General features: G+C 39.5%; 1 protein-coding gene across 8 annotated transcripts in view; it reads right to left on the reverse strand.

Annotated features, from left to right (window-relative positions):
* USP40 (ubiquitin specific peptidase 40) overlaps positions 1-14,040 on the reverse strand; it is a 40,057-nt gene that overhangs the window by 9,669 nt on the left and 16,348 nt on the right. For all 8 annotated transcript variants that reach the window (XM_062002172.1, XM_062002170.1, XM_062002167.1 and 5 more), the window contains 12 exons: positions 13,899-13,980; positions 12,710-12,881; positions 11,844-11,928; positions 10,602-10,672; positions 9,095-9,414; positions 8,096-8,222; positions 7,288-7,345; positions 6,568-6,621; positions 3,598-3,686; positions 2,891-2,977; positions 2,114-2,150; positions 445-509 (listed from right to left, as the gene is read on the reverse strand). In XM_062002172.1, the coding sequence (XP_061858156.1) occupies positions 445-509; positions 2,114-2,150; positions 2,891-2,977; positions 3,598-3,686; positions 6,568-6,621; positions 7,288-7,345; positions 8,096-8,222; positions 9,095-9,414; positions 10,602-10,672; positions 11,844-11,928; positions 12,710-12,881; positions 13,899-13,980 (1,247 nt within the window). The remainder of the gene's footprint in view (positions 1-444; positions 510-2,113; positions 2,151-2,890; positions 2,978-3,597; positions 3,687-6,567; positions 6,622-7,287; positions 7,346-8,095; positions 8,223-9,094; positions 9,415-10,601; positions 10,673-11,843; positions 11,929-12,709; positions 12,882-13,898; positions 13,981-14,040) is intronic.

The following is a 14,040-nucleotide window of genomic DNA, read 5'->3' on the forward strand; positions in this document are numbered from 1 at the left end:
CATGCATGCCAAAAGTCCAATGTGGCTTGCTTTTCCATCAATGAGCACAGAAACATTCATTTAAACCCCAACGCTTGAAGCCAGCTTTGCAGCAGCACACTACACCTACTGCTGCACACTACAGGAGTCCTGCCACAGAGTCCTTTTGAGCTGTGAAAATCCTTTGCACCTCCACATCTCATCAATGGACTTCTCAAGTTATTTGGATGTGGCTTAATTCTAGCCCCTGAAAATAAGAGGCAGGTGCACAAGATCTATGTTTTAACCACAGGTATCCCAATACTGTCTTCATAACGCCTTGCGAAAATAAAGCAGGGTGTGTACACAGCACACATGAAGCATCACACATTTGTTTCAATGCAAGTCTGTTCAAGAGAAGTCTCTACAGAATAACTGAGTAAATAAGTACAGCATAATTCAAGTTAAAAAATAGGATCCTCTTACTTCCTGACTTAATGCTTCCCCTGCTTCATAGCACCAGTCTATCCTTCTCAAATGCCAGTTGTTACCTGTCAAAAACCAAAAACATACATATGGAAAACTAATTAGTCAACAATGCTGTCTGAATTAAAAAAAAAAATATTATAAAACTCTTAATAGGTGTTATGGGGTTCCTTTGCTTGTTTTTTGTTTGTTTTGTAAACACGATTCTGACAAATGGAATGAAGTACCACCTTCATGTCCTTTCCTGGACACCAGAAACACTTCGCTGTTAGCAAATGGTGGTCTTGTATTTGTATAAATGTCTCTTCTTCACCTCACTGATTAATTTCTCTGGTTCCAGAGGAAAGTGAAGGAATGTTCCTGCTAATTTACCATTTGAATCAATAACAGGCTCGTTAAAGTGAAAATTATATGGAAAAATCCAACTTCCCCTCCCCAACTGATTACCAGGAGACTTCATGCTAGAAAAGAAAAAAGATGGTGTAGTCCAGAAGCTACAGCACTTTAGGTTAAGCACCTACATATAAAGCACATCAGTAACAGAAGGAACAACTACAGCTGACCATTTTAATTTGACCAAAATAGCTAAGAAAAATGCACTTTATTCTTTGCAAAATACAAAATTTGACTTTCATATCTAGAAATAACCCCAAGCCCAGAAGGAATCTCACTAATAATTCTGTGTGGAAAAAAATACCTTCCAGTTTTTTTAAGTAAGAATCATCTCAAAATTCACCGATGTCTGACATTTCTTTGAGGACAGTCAGATCATGAATCTCTAAACAAGGCCAAATTCAATCATTCAATAATGGCAACATAAAATAAAGTGATAAAAACAAACCCAATGTTTCTTGGCAGTAATCCTACCCTATAGGGAAATGAAAGAGCTTCAGTTTATTTAAAGACATTATTAACTACTTCATCTCATATGTACATGTCCAAAAGAGCACAATATTTCATTTTCATTTGGGCTACTCAGTGCAAGCTCTGGCAATAACGTCTTGCAGGTAAACTTTTAAGTTTTCTTGGGAGTGTGGCGGAGCTTGTAGCCATCACTCCCACTGTAACACATTCAGTGTTTAAGGAATGTTTAGAATGAAAGCTGGAAAACAATGCCACTCCAAGGCTCTTCTCCTCCTTCCTCCCTATCATGAATTGAAAGATGAAAGCCAGGAAATTCATGTTATGCTAGTGCTGTCTGCATCTCCTCCTTAATCCTAATGTAAAAGTTTGGAATCTTAGTAATGACAGTTACTCATTACTAAAGTAATGGTCAAACTGTGACATCATTTTGAATAAGTTGTTTTCACAAAGTAAACAAAAATTATTTTCTACACTTCACCTCATGCATTAGTTCCCACTACAACAGAAAAATCTTGTCAAAGCAGCCAGACACATCCACCCTCCCAGGCACTCAAGCAAATTCTCTAGGAATTGTGGATTTTGCCATATTTTGATTAAGTAGAAAGCTTGAAATCGATTCTCTAGGATAATATCTGAGCCAGCTTTTATCAGAACAAGATCACGAGTTTAGGATTCTTTCCTCTCGGCATATTACAATGACATGTAGATCATTGTAACTGACAACTTAGAAGTTTTAAGATGGGAACAGCTGTCTTAGAAATCTGGAACTCCTAATTAAAAAATAGTAAATAACAATACAACTGACCTGATAATCCAGACTTTTCCAGCATTAAATTTAGACACTGAAAAAAGAAACATATGGTGAGAATGTATAGGCTGGGAAATAGAACATTTTCAGCAAATCTCCACTAGAATTTTCTAACATAAACACTGAGTGGCTGATTCCTGGTAAACTCCTGAAAACAATATAACTACAAAGACATGGTATATTTGAGCTACTTATTAAACCATTCAAGTATGACATTGTTTTCGGGCAAAAAAATTACCATGTCAAGTGAGTCTGCTTTTACAGACTGATTAAAAAAAAAAAAAATCTATGTTTTAGATTTGTTGCTCCACTTCAGTAACTTCTGTTGCAGAGTTTGAAGATGCACTTTTTAGAAATTAAACTTGCCAACTCAACATTTCCCAATCACTGTTTATCAACAGCGGCACTCTGTGCTGGAAGTCCAGACCAGCAGTATCAAGAGCTCTTCCTGACTCCTCTCACTCCAGTTCTGTGCATTCCAAGTTGGATGAAGTACAAGGAATGGTGGTAGTCATTCTGAGGACTGCTGTGTATGAAAGGAGAGGCTGGACGTGCACAAAGCACTCAGGCTATGCTCATCCTTGAGACAGTCTCTCTACTCTTTGGTGAAAGATGAAGGCATTCTTCTACCCTGGACTTTTGGAGTTAAAATGCTTCCTTTGTCTCAGTGTTTGCTGGTGATGTGAAACGGTGCATGGGAATAAGGCAAAGCTTTTCAGGAGTAGCAGCCCTTACCCAGGCATGACAAAAGTTTTTAAAAGCAGCTGGACTTACCTCTTTGACAGAGGCTGTCTCTTCCACAATTATCTCCATTTCAGGGCTCATGTTTTGGTCACTCCCAACAATAAAATACAAGAAGAGCTTAAAAATGCAAATATAGACTATCAGAAAACATACTTAAGTACGGAAATGTTGTGAAATAACACTCCCTACTGCACACATAGAGCAGCTATGGCAAACCTGCCAGCAGTCAAACAGCACTGAAAATCCTTTGGGCTAAAGCAAACCGTCTATGCAAGACAGTGGAGCGCATGCAGCTGAGTTATGGCCATCAGCAGAGCTTCACTAATGTGTTGCCAAGTGAGAGAGAAAACCAGCTCACACTCTGATCTTTAGAAATATACAATTATTTTCTCTTGCATATTTACAACTTTTAGATATCAAGAGCAATATCTCCCTTTTCTTACTTTACACTCGTTACTCAAGTGTATGTGCAGAGCACACAAGCACAAATGGACAAATGATAAATGACTTTCTACGAGTCAAATGAGCTGTATCAACCAGTCTTAGATATGCTCTTGATGATTTGAAACTCAGACAAACAGTGTGAGCCTTCTGTAATTCTCAGTGTTGCTGAGCACTTTTTTGCGTGCTGTTTACAACCATTACAAGAGTAAAAAGAGAAATACATGAAATATCGGGAAACATATACAAAGCATAAAAGCAGCATAAGACTATTTTCAGTCACAGCACTACTATACCTGGGTGGAAGTCAGAGCCTTCCCAGGACACAGTCCTAGCAAGCTTCCCATTTTCAGTTCTGCTTCCTTGACAGTATAATCCTCAGGCACTTCAGAGAGGACAAAAACACAGAGAACATTATAAGTTGCTACTACCTGAAAATATCCTTTCTATTATATGACTCTTTAGAATCAGATAAAAATATTCAGTGACTTTTCATAGAAGCATAGAATTGTTTTGCTTGGAAAAGACCTTTAAGATCAAGTCCAACCACGAATCTCACACTGTCAAGTCCACCACTAAACCACGTCCCTCAGGACCTCATCTGAGGCTGCCTGTGCATCAGTGTCTAGCAACCCTCTCAGGGAAAAAGTTCTTCCAAATCTCCAATATAAACCTTCACTGGAGCAACTTGAGGCCATTTCCTCTTGTCCTGTCACTCATTACTGCAGAGAATAGACTGACCTCCACCTCGCAACAACCTCCTTTCAAGTAGCTGTAATGAACGATCAAATCTCCCCTGAGCCTCCTCCAGGCTGAACACTCCCAGGTCTCTCTTCTGCCCCATCAGACTTGTGCTCCAGACCCTTCCTCAGCTTCAGTGCCTGTCTCTGGACACATTCCAGGCCCTCGATGTCCCTCTTGCAGTGAGAGGCTCAACAAAGAATACAGTATCTGAGGTGTAGCCTCACCAGCTGTACAGGAAGACAATCACTCCCCTGGTCCTGCTGCTCACACACTATTTCTAATACAACCCAGTGTCCAGGTTTAGGCCCATCCAGGGACAAAAGACCACAATTAAACTCAGGTACCACAGACCCTGAAGTCTCAGAGGACAGGGAGGGCTTAATTGCCACTTTTGGTCCCTAGCAAAACAGACAAGGCTACTTAACTTGGGGAAGAAAACAGGAAATAATTTAATCCACCAGCAACCAAAACATAACCATAAAATCCTGAAACCAAAAGAAAACAACTAAAGTGTACAATGATGAAGAGCATAAGCAGCTCTTTAACATCACCTTCTTCCTATCCCTCCCTTCTTCCTAAGTTCAGAGCCCTGATCTTAACCAGTGTCTTTATCTCCTTCCCCCACGAATGGCTCCGGGGGGCAGGGAACGGGGGTTTCAGTCGGTCCTTTTCCCGATGGCTCCTGCTGCTTATCTCTCCTCAGGGCAGGCAGGTTCCTCGCCAGCCCTCCCTGCTCCAGCATGGGGTCTCTCACAGGTTGGATAGTCCTGCACTGGCTGCTCTGATGTCCATTCATCCCAAAGGCTGCAGCTCCTCTCCGCCTCCTGTGTGGGTCTCTACGGCCCACAGGCTCTTCTCTATGGCCTGTGCCATGGCCGCCTCCTCAGTCTCCTACCCGTCCAGGCACACTCATCTGGAGCTGCTGGTGGGCTCTCAGTCCTACCATTGTCCACTGTGGGTTGCAGGGGCATGGCCTGTGTTCCCACCACAGGTTGCAGACAGGTCTCCTTTCCAACACTCCTCCTTCCTTACTCCTTCTCTGACTGTGAGGTCTGCATGGTCACTTCCATCTTGTACCATTCCTGCACCTTCTCCCAAGCACTTCAAATTCCCGCCCTTAAATAGAGATGGCAGAGGCGTCAGATTGACCCAGCTGGGCCAGAGGTGGGTCTGAACCCCAGAGCCAGCGGAAAAAGTCTGAGAACTCTTTACCAGGTCTGCACAGTAACCCCTTCCCCCTGTTACCAAGCAAAAGCGTCTCCTCACAAACCCATGACAGCCAGGATGTCATTGGCCTTCTTAGCCATCTGGACATACACTTTAGGGAACTTCACTGCCACAGTGCTGACATCAGATGGATAAGCCTCCTATGACAAGTGCAAAGCAACATTTGTATAAAGATTCCTCCACCACCTCTTGTATATGAGGTGACAGAACAACTTAGGTTGGAATGCATCTTTGCAGGCTGGCTGCTTCAAACCTGGGCTCCACGCAAAACCAGCTCTGAAGTCAGACCAGTCCACTCTGGGCTTTTTCCGGTCAAGCTGTGAATACCTCCAGGCATGGAGGTCTCCAAGCCTCCCAGGGCTCCCTGTTCTTTGAGCACTCGCACTGCTGAATGGAGGGGAATTAATCTCTCCTGGGTTTCCTGTCTGTGTTTTACTAACGCAATACGTTAGCAAAAGAGGAAAAACATTGAAGATTTTTTCCAGGAAGCACAAAGTTGATCCACTCAGTTTCTCACCACTACCCTCAACAATGGTAAAAGCAAAGCTGGGCATTCTTTTCTGCTGAACGCTGGCCATTGGGAGCACAGTGGCATGTAGTGGCAGGTGGCATCACATGCTCAACCAGTCAGAGCAGGCTATGGCATGAACATGATGTTCCTTCACACTTATGGAAGCAGAAATCCATATGTTATTCAGTGTCCTTAAAAAAAAAAACCACACAGACACAAGCCACCCTCTCATGGTAAAAAGGATGTAACAGTGCTTTCTCTGTCACCATAGGACTCAATTTTGCTGCTCAAGCAGTTCCAAAATCCAACCTTGCACATCAATACCCTAACACACACATTTAGTCTGCTTTGTTTCAGCAAATAGAAGTTAAAAAGACGTGCATCAACAACTCTGCTTCCTGGAACATCTAGAAAGTTGCTCTGTAAATTTATCAAATATGATTAAAAACAAGTAATTTAGAGACATCTCAACTTATAAATTACGTATTGGAAACAGTACTTTCTGTTAATCTGTACAGTCTTGAGACACATAGCCAGTAGGCAATAATCAGTTTTACTTGTTAGAGATGCAAGTAGTAAAACCAACCTGAACATTTATGTTTAAATTCTAGCTTTGTATTGGTACTGTTAATTAATAGTAAAACTGGAAAAAACCTCACACGACTGCCTCAGCTAAATTTGGAAATCAGTGGAGTTAAGTGTGTCCCAGGACAGGACAAAGAGAAGCCTTTAAAGTCTTCAAATTGAACTTTTTACAGAATAACAATTAAATAAATAAATTTACCTGGAGACAGAAGTTTCCCATTTCTACTAACAGGTCTAAGGCAGCTGTCATTTGCTGTAACAAAAGGGGCAGAGAAGAGAGTCGGATGTATTACATTATTCAAATCAGAAGAAATTTGACTCAGAGGTTTAGACAGATAACATATTTAAGAGTAATGACAACAGCTTTATCTTAGAGGCCTGTTCCTCTGGAGGTATCACATCAAAAGTACAATTGGAGAGAGATTCCTAAAGACTTTGTGAACAGACTTAGTTTTGATTCTTGCAGTGAAAGACTACTTTCTCTTTGAAGTCAGTTGTTATCTGCAATCAGTAGAATACTACAAAACTGACCAAGGGCTTCCAAAGATAAAGGCATCAACAAAAACTTTAAAGAAAGAAAACTGGAGTGTCTTAAAGAAAGTAATAAAGGGGGTTTAAAATTCTTCAATTCTGAGTGTCATACTTCAGTAATATGACACAACTGTTCCTACTCAAACAGCTTCTGAAAAATAAGCTTCATACAATGTCTTTTAATTGACTTACATAGATTTATTTTTTGTTAGGAAAAATAGTATTTTTACTCAGAATTAGATTAATTTTAAGTCCTTTGCATCCTCTTTCTTTCAAAAACACCCTCCTAACAGCAACAGATTTGCTGTTTTGATTGATGAAAAAGAAGGAATCCAGCCAGTATGTTCTAATATTATCAGATCTAAAAGTGAAGTAGCTAAACACTTACCTAGGTCCTCCTCTAGCTGAAGCTCCTGTATTGCTTTTCTTTTTATATCTGACATAACCTGAAAGAAAGCAACGTTAATTCCTTTAATATAGAATGTCAATAACACGCCTGCTGTTCAAAAGCCAGCAGCCTTCACTTGAAATGCATCCCAGTTAAGTTCTTATGCCTGTTAACACTATACACAATCAAAAAGTTATTTAACATTCTCATACTTAAAAAAAAAAAATATAATAAAGGTACTGATATCTTAACACATTTGTGGACACGTTCCTTAAAAACAGCATTCCAAAGAAAATAAGACAGTATTTAATTTGGTATTTATCAAAAGACTAATATTTCACAAATAGTAATCTTGTGAACAAAACTAAGTAGTACTTCATATTTTCTGCAACAGGTAATAAAAACCAGAAAAAGGTACAAGAGAAGCCCATCCCTACGGAAAACCAGCATTTTTTCCGACCCTGTCTTGGAAACAAGAAACAATAGTTTTATCTTCTTTTAGTTTTTGTTTACTGACATCGTCTCCTCAAGCATACATTTACATGGTAGTCCAAAAACTCAAATTGTTTCCCACCCAAGCACACTAATAAAGACTGCACTCACTGGTTTAAGTTGCCAGTGCTACAGTCTTATTACACAGCAGGAAAAGTGTCTCAGTAATGGTAACTCTGAGTTGCACACTGTTTTCATCACAGAAAAACTTTAGCCCTGAGGCTAAATCTGCTGGTCGTTAATTGGCCCAAATGCACCAGACAAGTTTTTCAGGGAAACTGCCAGTGTAACAACCCTGAACAGTCAGGCTCCTTACTGTTTCAATAGTGGCAGTAATCTTAACGTATTTCTCCTCTTCTTCCCTTTGGCAGAAGTTTTTCACTTGGAGCCAGGTGATGTCGTAGGTAAAAGCAGTCAAATTGCCACTTGACACATCCACAAAGCTGTAAAAATGATACAGTGCAAAGATGGTCAAAGACTGGAGGGACTACCCTTTGTCTGGGATGGATCATACATACCAAAGCTCTGAAATAAACTAGTAATGCCTGGGTCACTAACAGTAATGAAAGAGTCAGAGGCCTCAGACGGCATCCCAGCACCTCTGGACTTAGTTCAGAGTAAACCAGTAAAAACTGTTTTGGCAACTGGCTTTCAATTGGACTTGAGCTTCTCTGAAGGCACTTTAAAGTTACGTTCTGAGGCTGGATTTAAAGCTTCTGGATAAAGTGTTTTAAAAGTGTATCTAGCCATAACTAAAATTGGAAATTTTCTCTATTTCTGCTACTGTATGTAAACACAGAAGTAGTTATTGGTGAAGAATCCTCCCACTGCTTCATTTAGTCTCAATTTTTCAGTACTGTTTCTACTAGGAAGTCAGAATTTATGGAATAAACACACACCCGTAAGAACTTAACCTAAGGGCTATGTACTAAGACAACCAGAAATTTGCCCCTGGCAGCTTTAGATTCAATATTGTTGCATACTCTTTTGATACTGCTCTTCTGTTCCTCAGAGAGCCACGAGTAAAAAGGTAGAAATTCACGTTATGCCAAAGACGTGCCAGCATACTGAGCACAAGTTGGTCTCACCAGGTTTTCCCCTTTATGAGTGTAAGTCAAAAGATGTGACTGCAGCTGCACTTCAAGAGCAAAGAAATACCTAATAGTTGGTAAGTATCTGATCTCCAAAACTTAAGATTACATTGTCTTAGTTAAAGTAATAAATAAAGTAACATATACAGCTAACATCATCTTAACTAAAAAGATTTTGTCAAAATTGCTTTTTAGTTTAATTGTACTTTAATCAAAATGGTTACCTCTGGTCATGGCTGTCTAAGATTAGTACTGAGCATCCATCTGTCAGGCCAGCACTTTTGACTGTTTCCTTCATATCTTCTTCACGAAAAACTTCCCAGTTGTTGGCTTCTTTATCTGGTCCTAGGTTATTCTTTAGAATGATTCCTCCTGAGGGGGCTAAGGCTTCATGCAGATCACTCAGTTTTGTGCTGCACGAAAAGACGTGCTGTGATTCTGTGAAATGCTGACCTTTCCCTCCTTCATTATACTCTGCTAAACGAAGAACATTTACAACCACGGGTTCATGATCAGGGCCTGTCATAACCTTTGTACCACCGACCTGAAATACAGAATGCAAGATATAGAAAGGGGTGATCAATAAAATAGAGGAGACTGGATATCAGTAAGTGACAACAATAACATTATTGAAACAAAAAGATGGACTGTCTCTCCTCATCAAAATTAAACCATCTTTGACCAAATGCCTACTGAACAAATGGTGAGAGTAACTCAAAGGTGTTGGAGAAAGAAAACATAATGCTAAGGCCTGTTCCAAGGCTGCATGGAGAGTAAATACATGAGTAACAGTAGAACATAAACCAGTGGATACTTGGTCTCCCTCAGATTAACAGAGGAATTTAGTCTCTCAGGATATTAAAGAACTACTCAAAAGTGCAACTAAAGCAGATGAAAAGACACTTGAAACTCTGGCCTTTCTGGTATCCAACCTTGAAAAGGACCATTTAATCACATAGAAAGCTGGAGTAGTGAGCCCATACCAAGAAGCATGTAGAAGTATCTGAAGACCATATCAAGACAAGAATTAATGTGTTCCTCTAGGACTCTCTTTGGTTTGAGGTGTTTTTTTGATAAATCAGAAAGAAAATTTATACTTTTGCAGTAAAAAACTTTCAGAAGTAAAATTTTATTTCTTTGCAGAGATGGGACAAAATTCTGTGTTGGACTAGATGATCTCTAAAGGTCCCTTCCAAATCCCACCATTCTATGATTCTACAGCCACCGAGACAAGTATCCGAGAGTTAAGCAGAAGATGAATTTTAAAATGAAGATGCAACATCAGAAAAGGAGCATCGTATTTGAGGCAGACCACACAGAGAAGTAGTCACTGACAGGACTAATTTTGTATGTGGAATGATTCACCACAGGGCATGTTTGTTATCTTATTGCTGTCAATGGATCTCCTTCCAAGGGGCACCAGATGCTTTCAGAATATAACCCAATGCAACGGGCACTGGACAGTTACAGGCATCTATCCATCAGACCACACTGCATTTGGCATAGTTTAACTCTATAATTTTATCAAGCAGCACATTGTACTTCAGTCAAGGTATACTGACAAGTTGTAAAAACACAGTATCCTATAAGGTTGAAGAGGTGTTCCCAAAGCCAGCGTCAGTTATGTCAGCAGCACATCTGCAGAACAGATCAGTATTTCTAAAAACAAGCCTGGAGACTACATCTTATCTATTTGGAATTAACAAAGAGAGGGCTATTTGGTTCTTTCACCTCTTTCCCATTCCACACGAAGACATCTGCTCCATCAGCCAGTCCAATGTCATCCAATGTCAGCTCATCTCCTAAAAAGGAGCATATCGTGTTATCCCTACTCCGACAAAACAGACAAGCGGGGTCAGCCGGTAAACTGAAATATGCTGGCACATTCTACTCTGTCTAAGTGTCTCATTACAAAAGCTGCTGTGTGATCAGCATTTAGAAGGGGTTCATTTATGTACCAAGAGCAACACAAGTGGGTACACACCCCTACAGCACTCTCACCGAGTAAAGAGGCATGCAGCATTAAGGTTTCCATTCAATATCCCTTGCAAATTGAGGCCCAAGTTAGCACTTGCAAAGCTGCTTGGTCAGGATTACCTACATGAGATTTAATAGTGAGTGAACAGATTCAAAATAAAAAAGGCTAGATTTCATAAACAAGTTACGCACTGTACATTCCAAGCCCACTCACTGAAACATTAATTCCCATGCAGAAGTTTTTTACACCATCCTACTATCAGATTCAGATTTTTTAAATGCCATTGTCATTTAAAGAATTGTACTAGATTTGGAGAAGTACTTATAGCAGCTGTGAGTACTTCCGTGTCTTGATGGCAACATCATGGAAAGTTGGGGTATGTTCTGGTAGAACCCTAATTTTCTTGAACAGACAAGAAAGACTACAAAAGTTTTAAATTGCTGAAGAGGCTTTTGAAGACTAGCACTTAGAACTGCATGACAGTGCAATGTTGGAGATAGAACTCCTGATTTTAAAATAGTAATGTACTCTTAGTAAATTAATGTACTCTTTATGTCAGCATTTTCCTTTACAAAATTCCTACTTCAGCTTAAGTCTAACCTACACTTTTCTTTGATGTTAACCTGGCTCCCCTCTTCTATCCTCTCCTTTATCTAAGTCAGTAAAACTATGAAAACAAACACTCACAGGCAAATCAATGTTAATATACAGACTGATACATTTTGTCAGCAGATGTATTTAACGTGCACAAGATCTACAGTCTTGTTGCACCTCACAACAAAGATTATATATAAATTTTCAAAACCCTTCATTTCACTAAGTATGTCCTAAATCACTTAAGAGTAGTGGATTGAGTCCATGACTTGCACGTAAGTTTGAGTTTGAAGACAGCTCAGTTTAACAGTTCTTCACAATGTCTTACATATGAAATCTTCAATGTCTGCAGTAAATACAACATCTAAATAACATGGAAGCCTTATATGTAATAGTCTTACCATCAAGTATCTGGTAAAGATGCAGTCCTGCTGGTAAAGGCTTGGCAATACTAAGAATCATATCTCCTTCCCAAGATTCCAACATCTGATTGGGAATAAGAGGGGAAAAAAAAAAAAAAACAAACACACCAGCAAGCAATAACTTACACCATTCAAAATTACAACTTCACTAAAAGCGTTAACAACCTAGTTACCAAGCTCATTCTGTGACACTTAACAAGACAAAGGTATTTATTTATTTCAACAAGGCTAGTAATGGAGGAAACAGTCAAGCATTTAGGACTTAGCCTTTCAGAGCAGTCATCAGAGTGATGAAAATCAAGTTTCAACTGGACACTAATCAAAACTCGTGAGGTACAGGAAAAAGCAAACAGAGTTTCCTAAGTTAGCTTTGATTTAGGTATCTACAAAAAAAGCACTTTCCAAACTGTCTCATTCCTTTAACCTTAGTAGAGAATAAATGCAAAGATACCACAGTCAATAGTTAATTTTCTTTTTTCTTAAACTACTTTGATTAGTTCCCTTTAAGGGCAGCAAGCTCCTTGAAAATGCAAAGATAAACCTGTCACAAACTGAAATGTTAAGAATAAGCCTGGAGTTCTGCAAAGCATCAGTCCATGTGCATGCTGCTCAATAGCTTATGAGAGCCTAAAGTGTACAGAGTTAAAGTTTTATCAACTTCAATGGTTGCATTTTTTTAATACTTCAAGAATAGACTTCATACCAATATTTCCTTCTGTGTAAATCCATAGAGTTTTTAGTCCCCTAAAACATATTTACTGATGGAAATTTCTCATTGAGATAAAAATTGTGGCTATCACTGAAGTAAAACTGACATGTTTGAGTTAATTTCATGTAGCATATACCTGGAATACTGACTGTCGAAGGTCTCCTAGAGTTTTTCTTCTATCAATAGTCAAATCCACAATGCTCTCTTCCCATGTAAGTGAAGGATGCAAAGCCCCGTTGTGAAATTTGTAACGTAAACTCAAATGGAGATGTAAATCAATGCCATTGTTTGCTGAGTCACATTCCGCTCTTTGAAAGAATAACACGGTAATAAACTGGTGAATTCCACACCAACAAATGTCTAGCTCATCTCAGAGATGCTTCTCTGCAAATATCCTGGAACTGACACCCTCATAGCTAAATTCACTGTCACATTCCCCACTCCATCAAGAGATGTCAAAGAAGTGCTCAAGGACTGACAGTGATTTACATACTGTACAATACAACAGCATAGTCATCCTCCACACAAGCACTAGAACTGCACTAGTACATTGCTTCTACTTTCTAAGCAGAACAAGCTTCATTTGTAGGGATGTGCAGACTGTAGGTTTTTTCAGGCTATGTTCCAGACCAGTGCTCTGTTGAAATATAGAGACAAAAAAAACCTGCATGGAAACTGAGTCAGGATAGGCATTATCATGCCTTCTGCCTTATACCTGTACACAGTTCTATTGGCTAAACAGAGCAGCAAACATGCCATTTTAAAAAAAAAAAGTGAAATTTGCACTGCACAGATAGCACACAAGACTTCTGTCTCATGTACCTGTATTTTCATAGTTTAACTGCAATTCAGGCATATCATCAGTTCTTTGTGCTTCTCCCATAAGGAAGTTTCAACCAACCTGAATATCACTAGTTCTTTCCTCCACATTTCTGGCAAAAGACATCACTTCTCTGTTGTTTCACATTAAAGCAAGTCATTCCTCCTTCCTCCAACAGACAACTCCCTCCATACACAGCTAAGAGAAGGTATTCTCCTTCTAGAATTGCGCTGGTTTCCACAAGAAAATTGATATAATTTTAAATTGTAAGCAGGTTTCCCTTGCAATTCTGTAGGACACCTAATTACATCACTAACAGGCAAGTGGGGAACCAGAAGGAGGCATATCTGGACACACAAGTTGTGTTCCCAGTGTAACCTCTATGACACTGAATCATTTTAGTGTCTGGCTCTACTCAATGAGGTTTTTTTCCACTTTAAATCATTTCATAAATCTGCAGATTAAGAATTCTGTTTAAGAGACAGGTACAGCTACATTAATATACCTCTTTTTTTGCAGCTCAGCATTAGCAGCATTCATTTCCTTCAGAAGGTGTTCTGGAATTTGGTACCTTGGATTTCCTCGTGCTGCAACAAGTAATACAGTCTAGTTTGGCCTCAGCTGCTTAAAATGTGTTTTGGCAAACA

This window comes from Colius striatus, chromosome 9 (assembly GCF_028858725.1).
Source record: "Colius striatus isolate bColStr4 chromosome 9, bColStr4.1.hap1, whole genome shotgun sequence".
Lineage (NCBI taxonomy): Eukaryota > Metazoa > Chordata > Aves > Coliiformes > Coliidae > Colius > Colius striatus.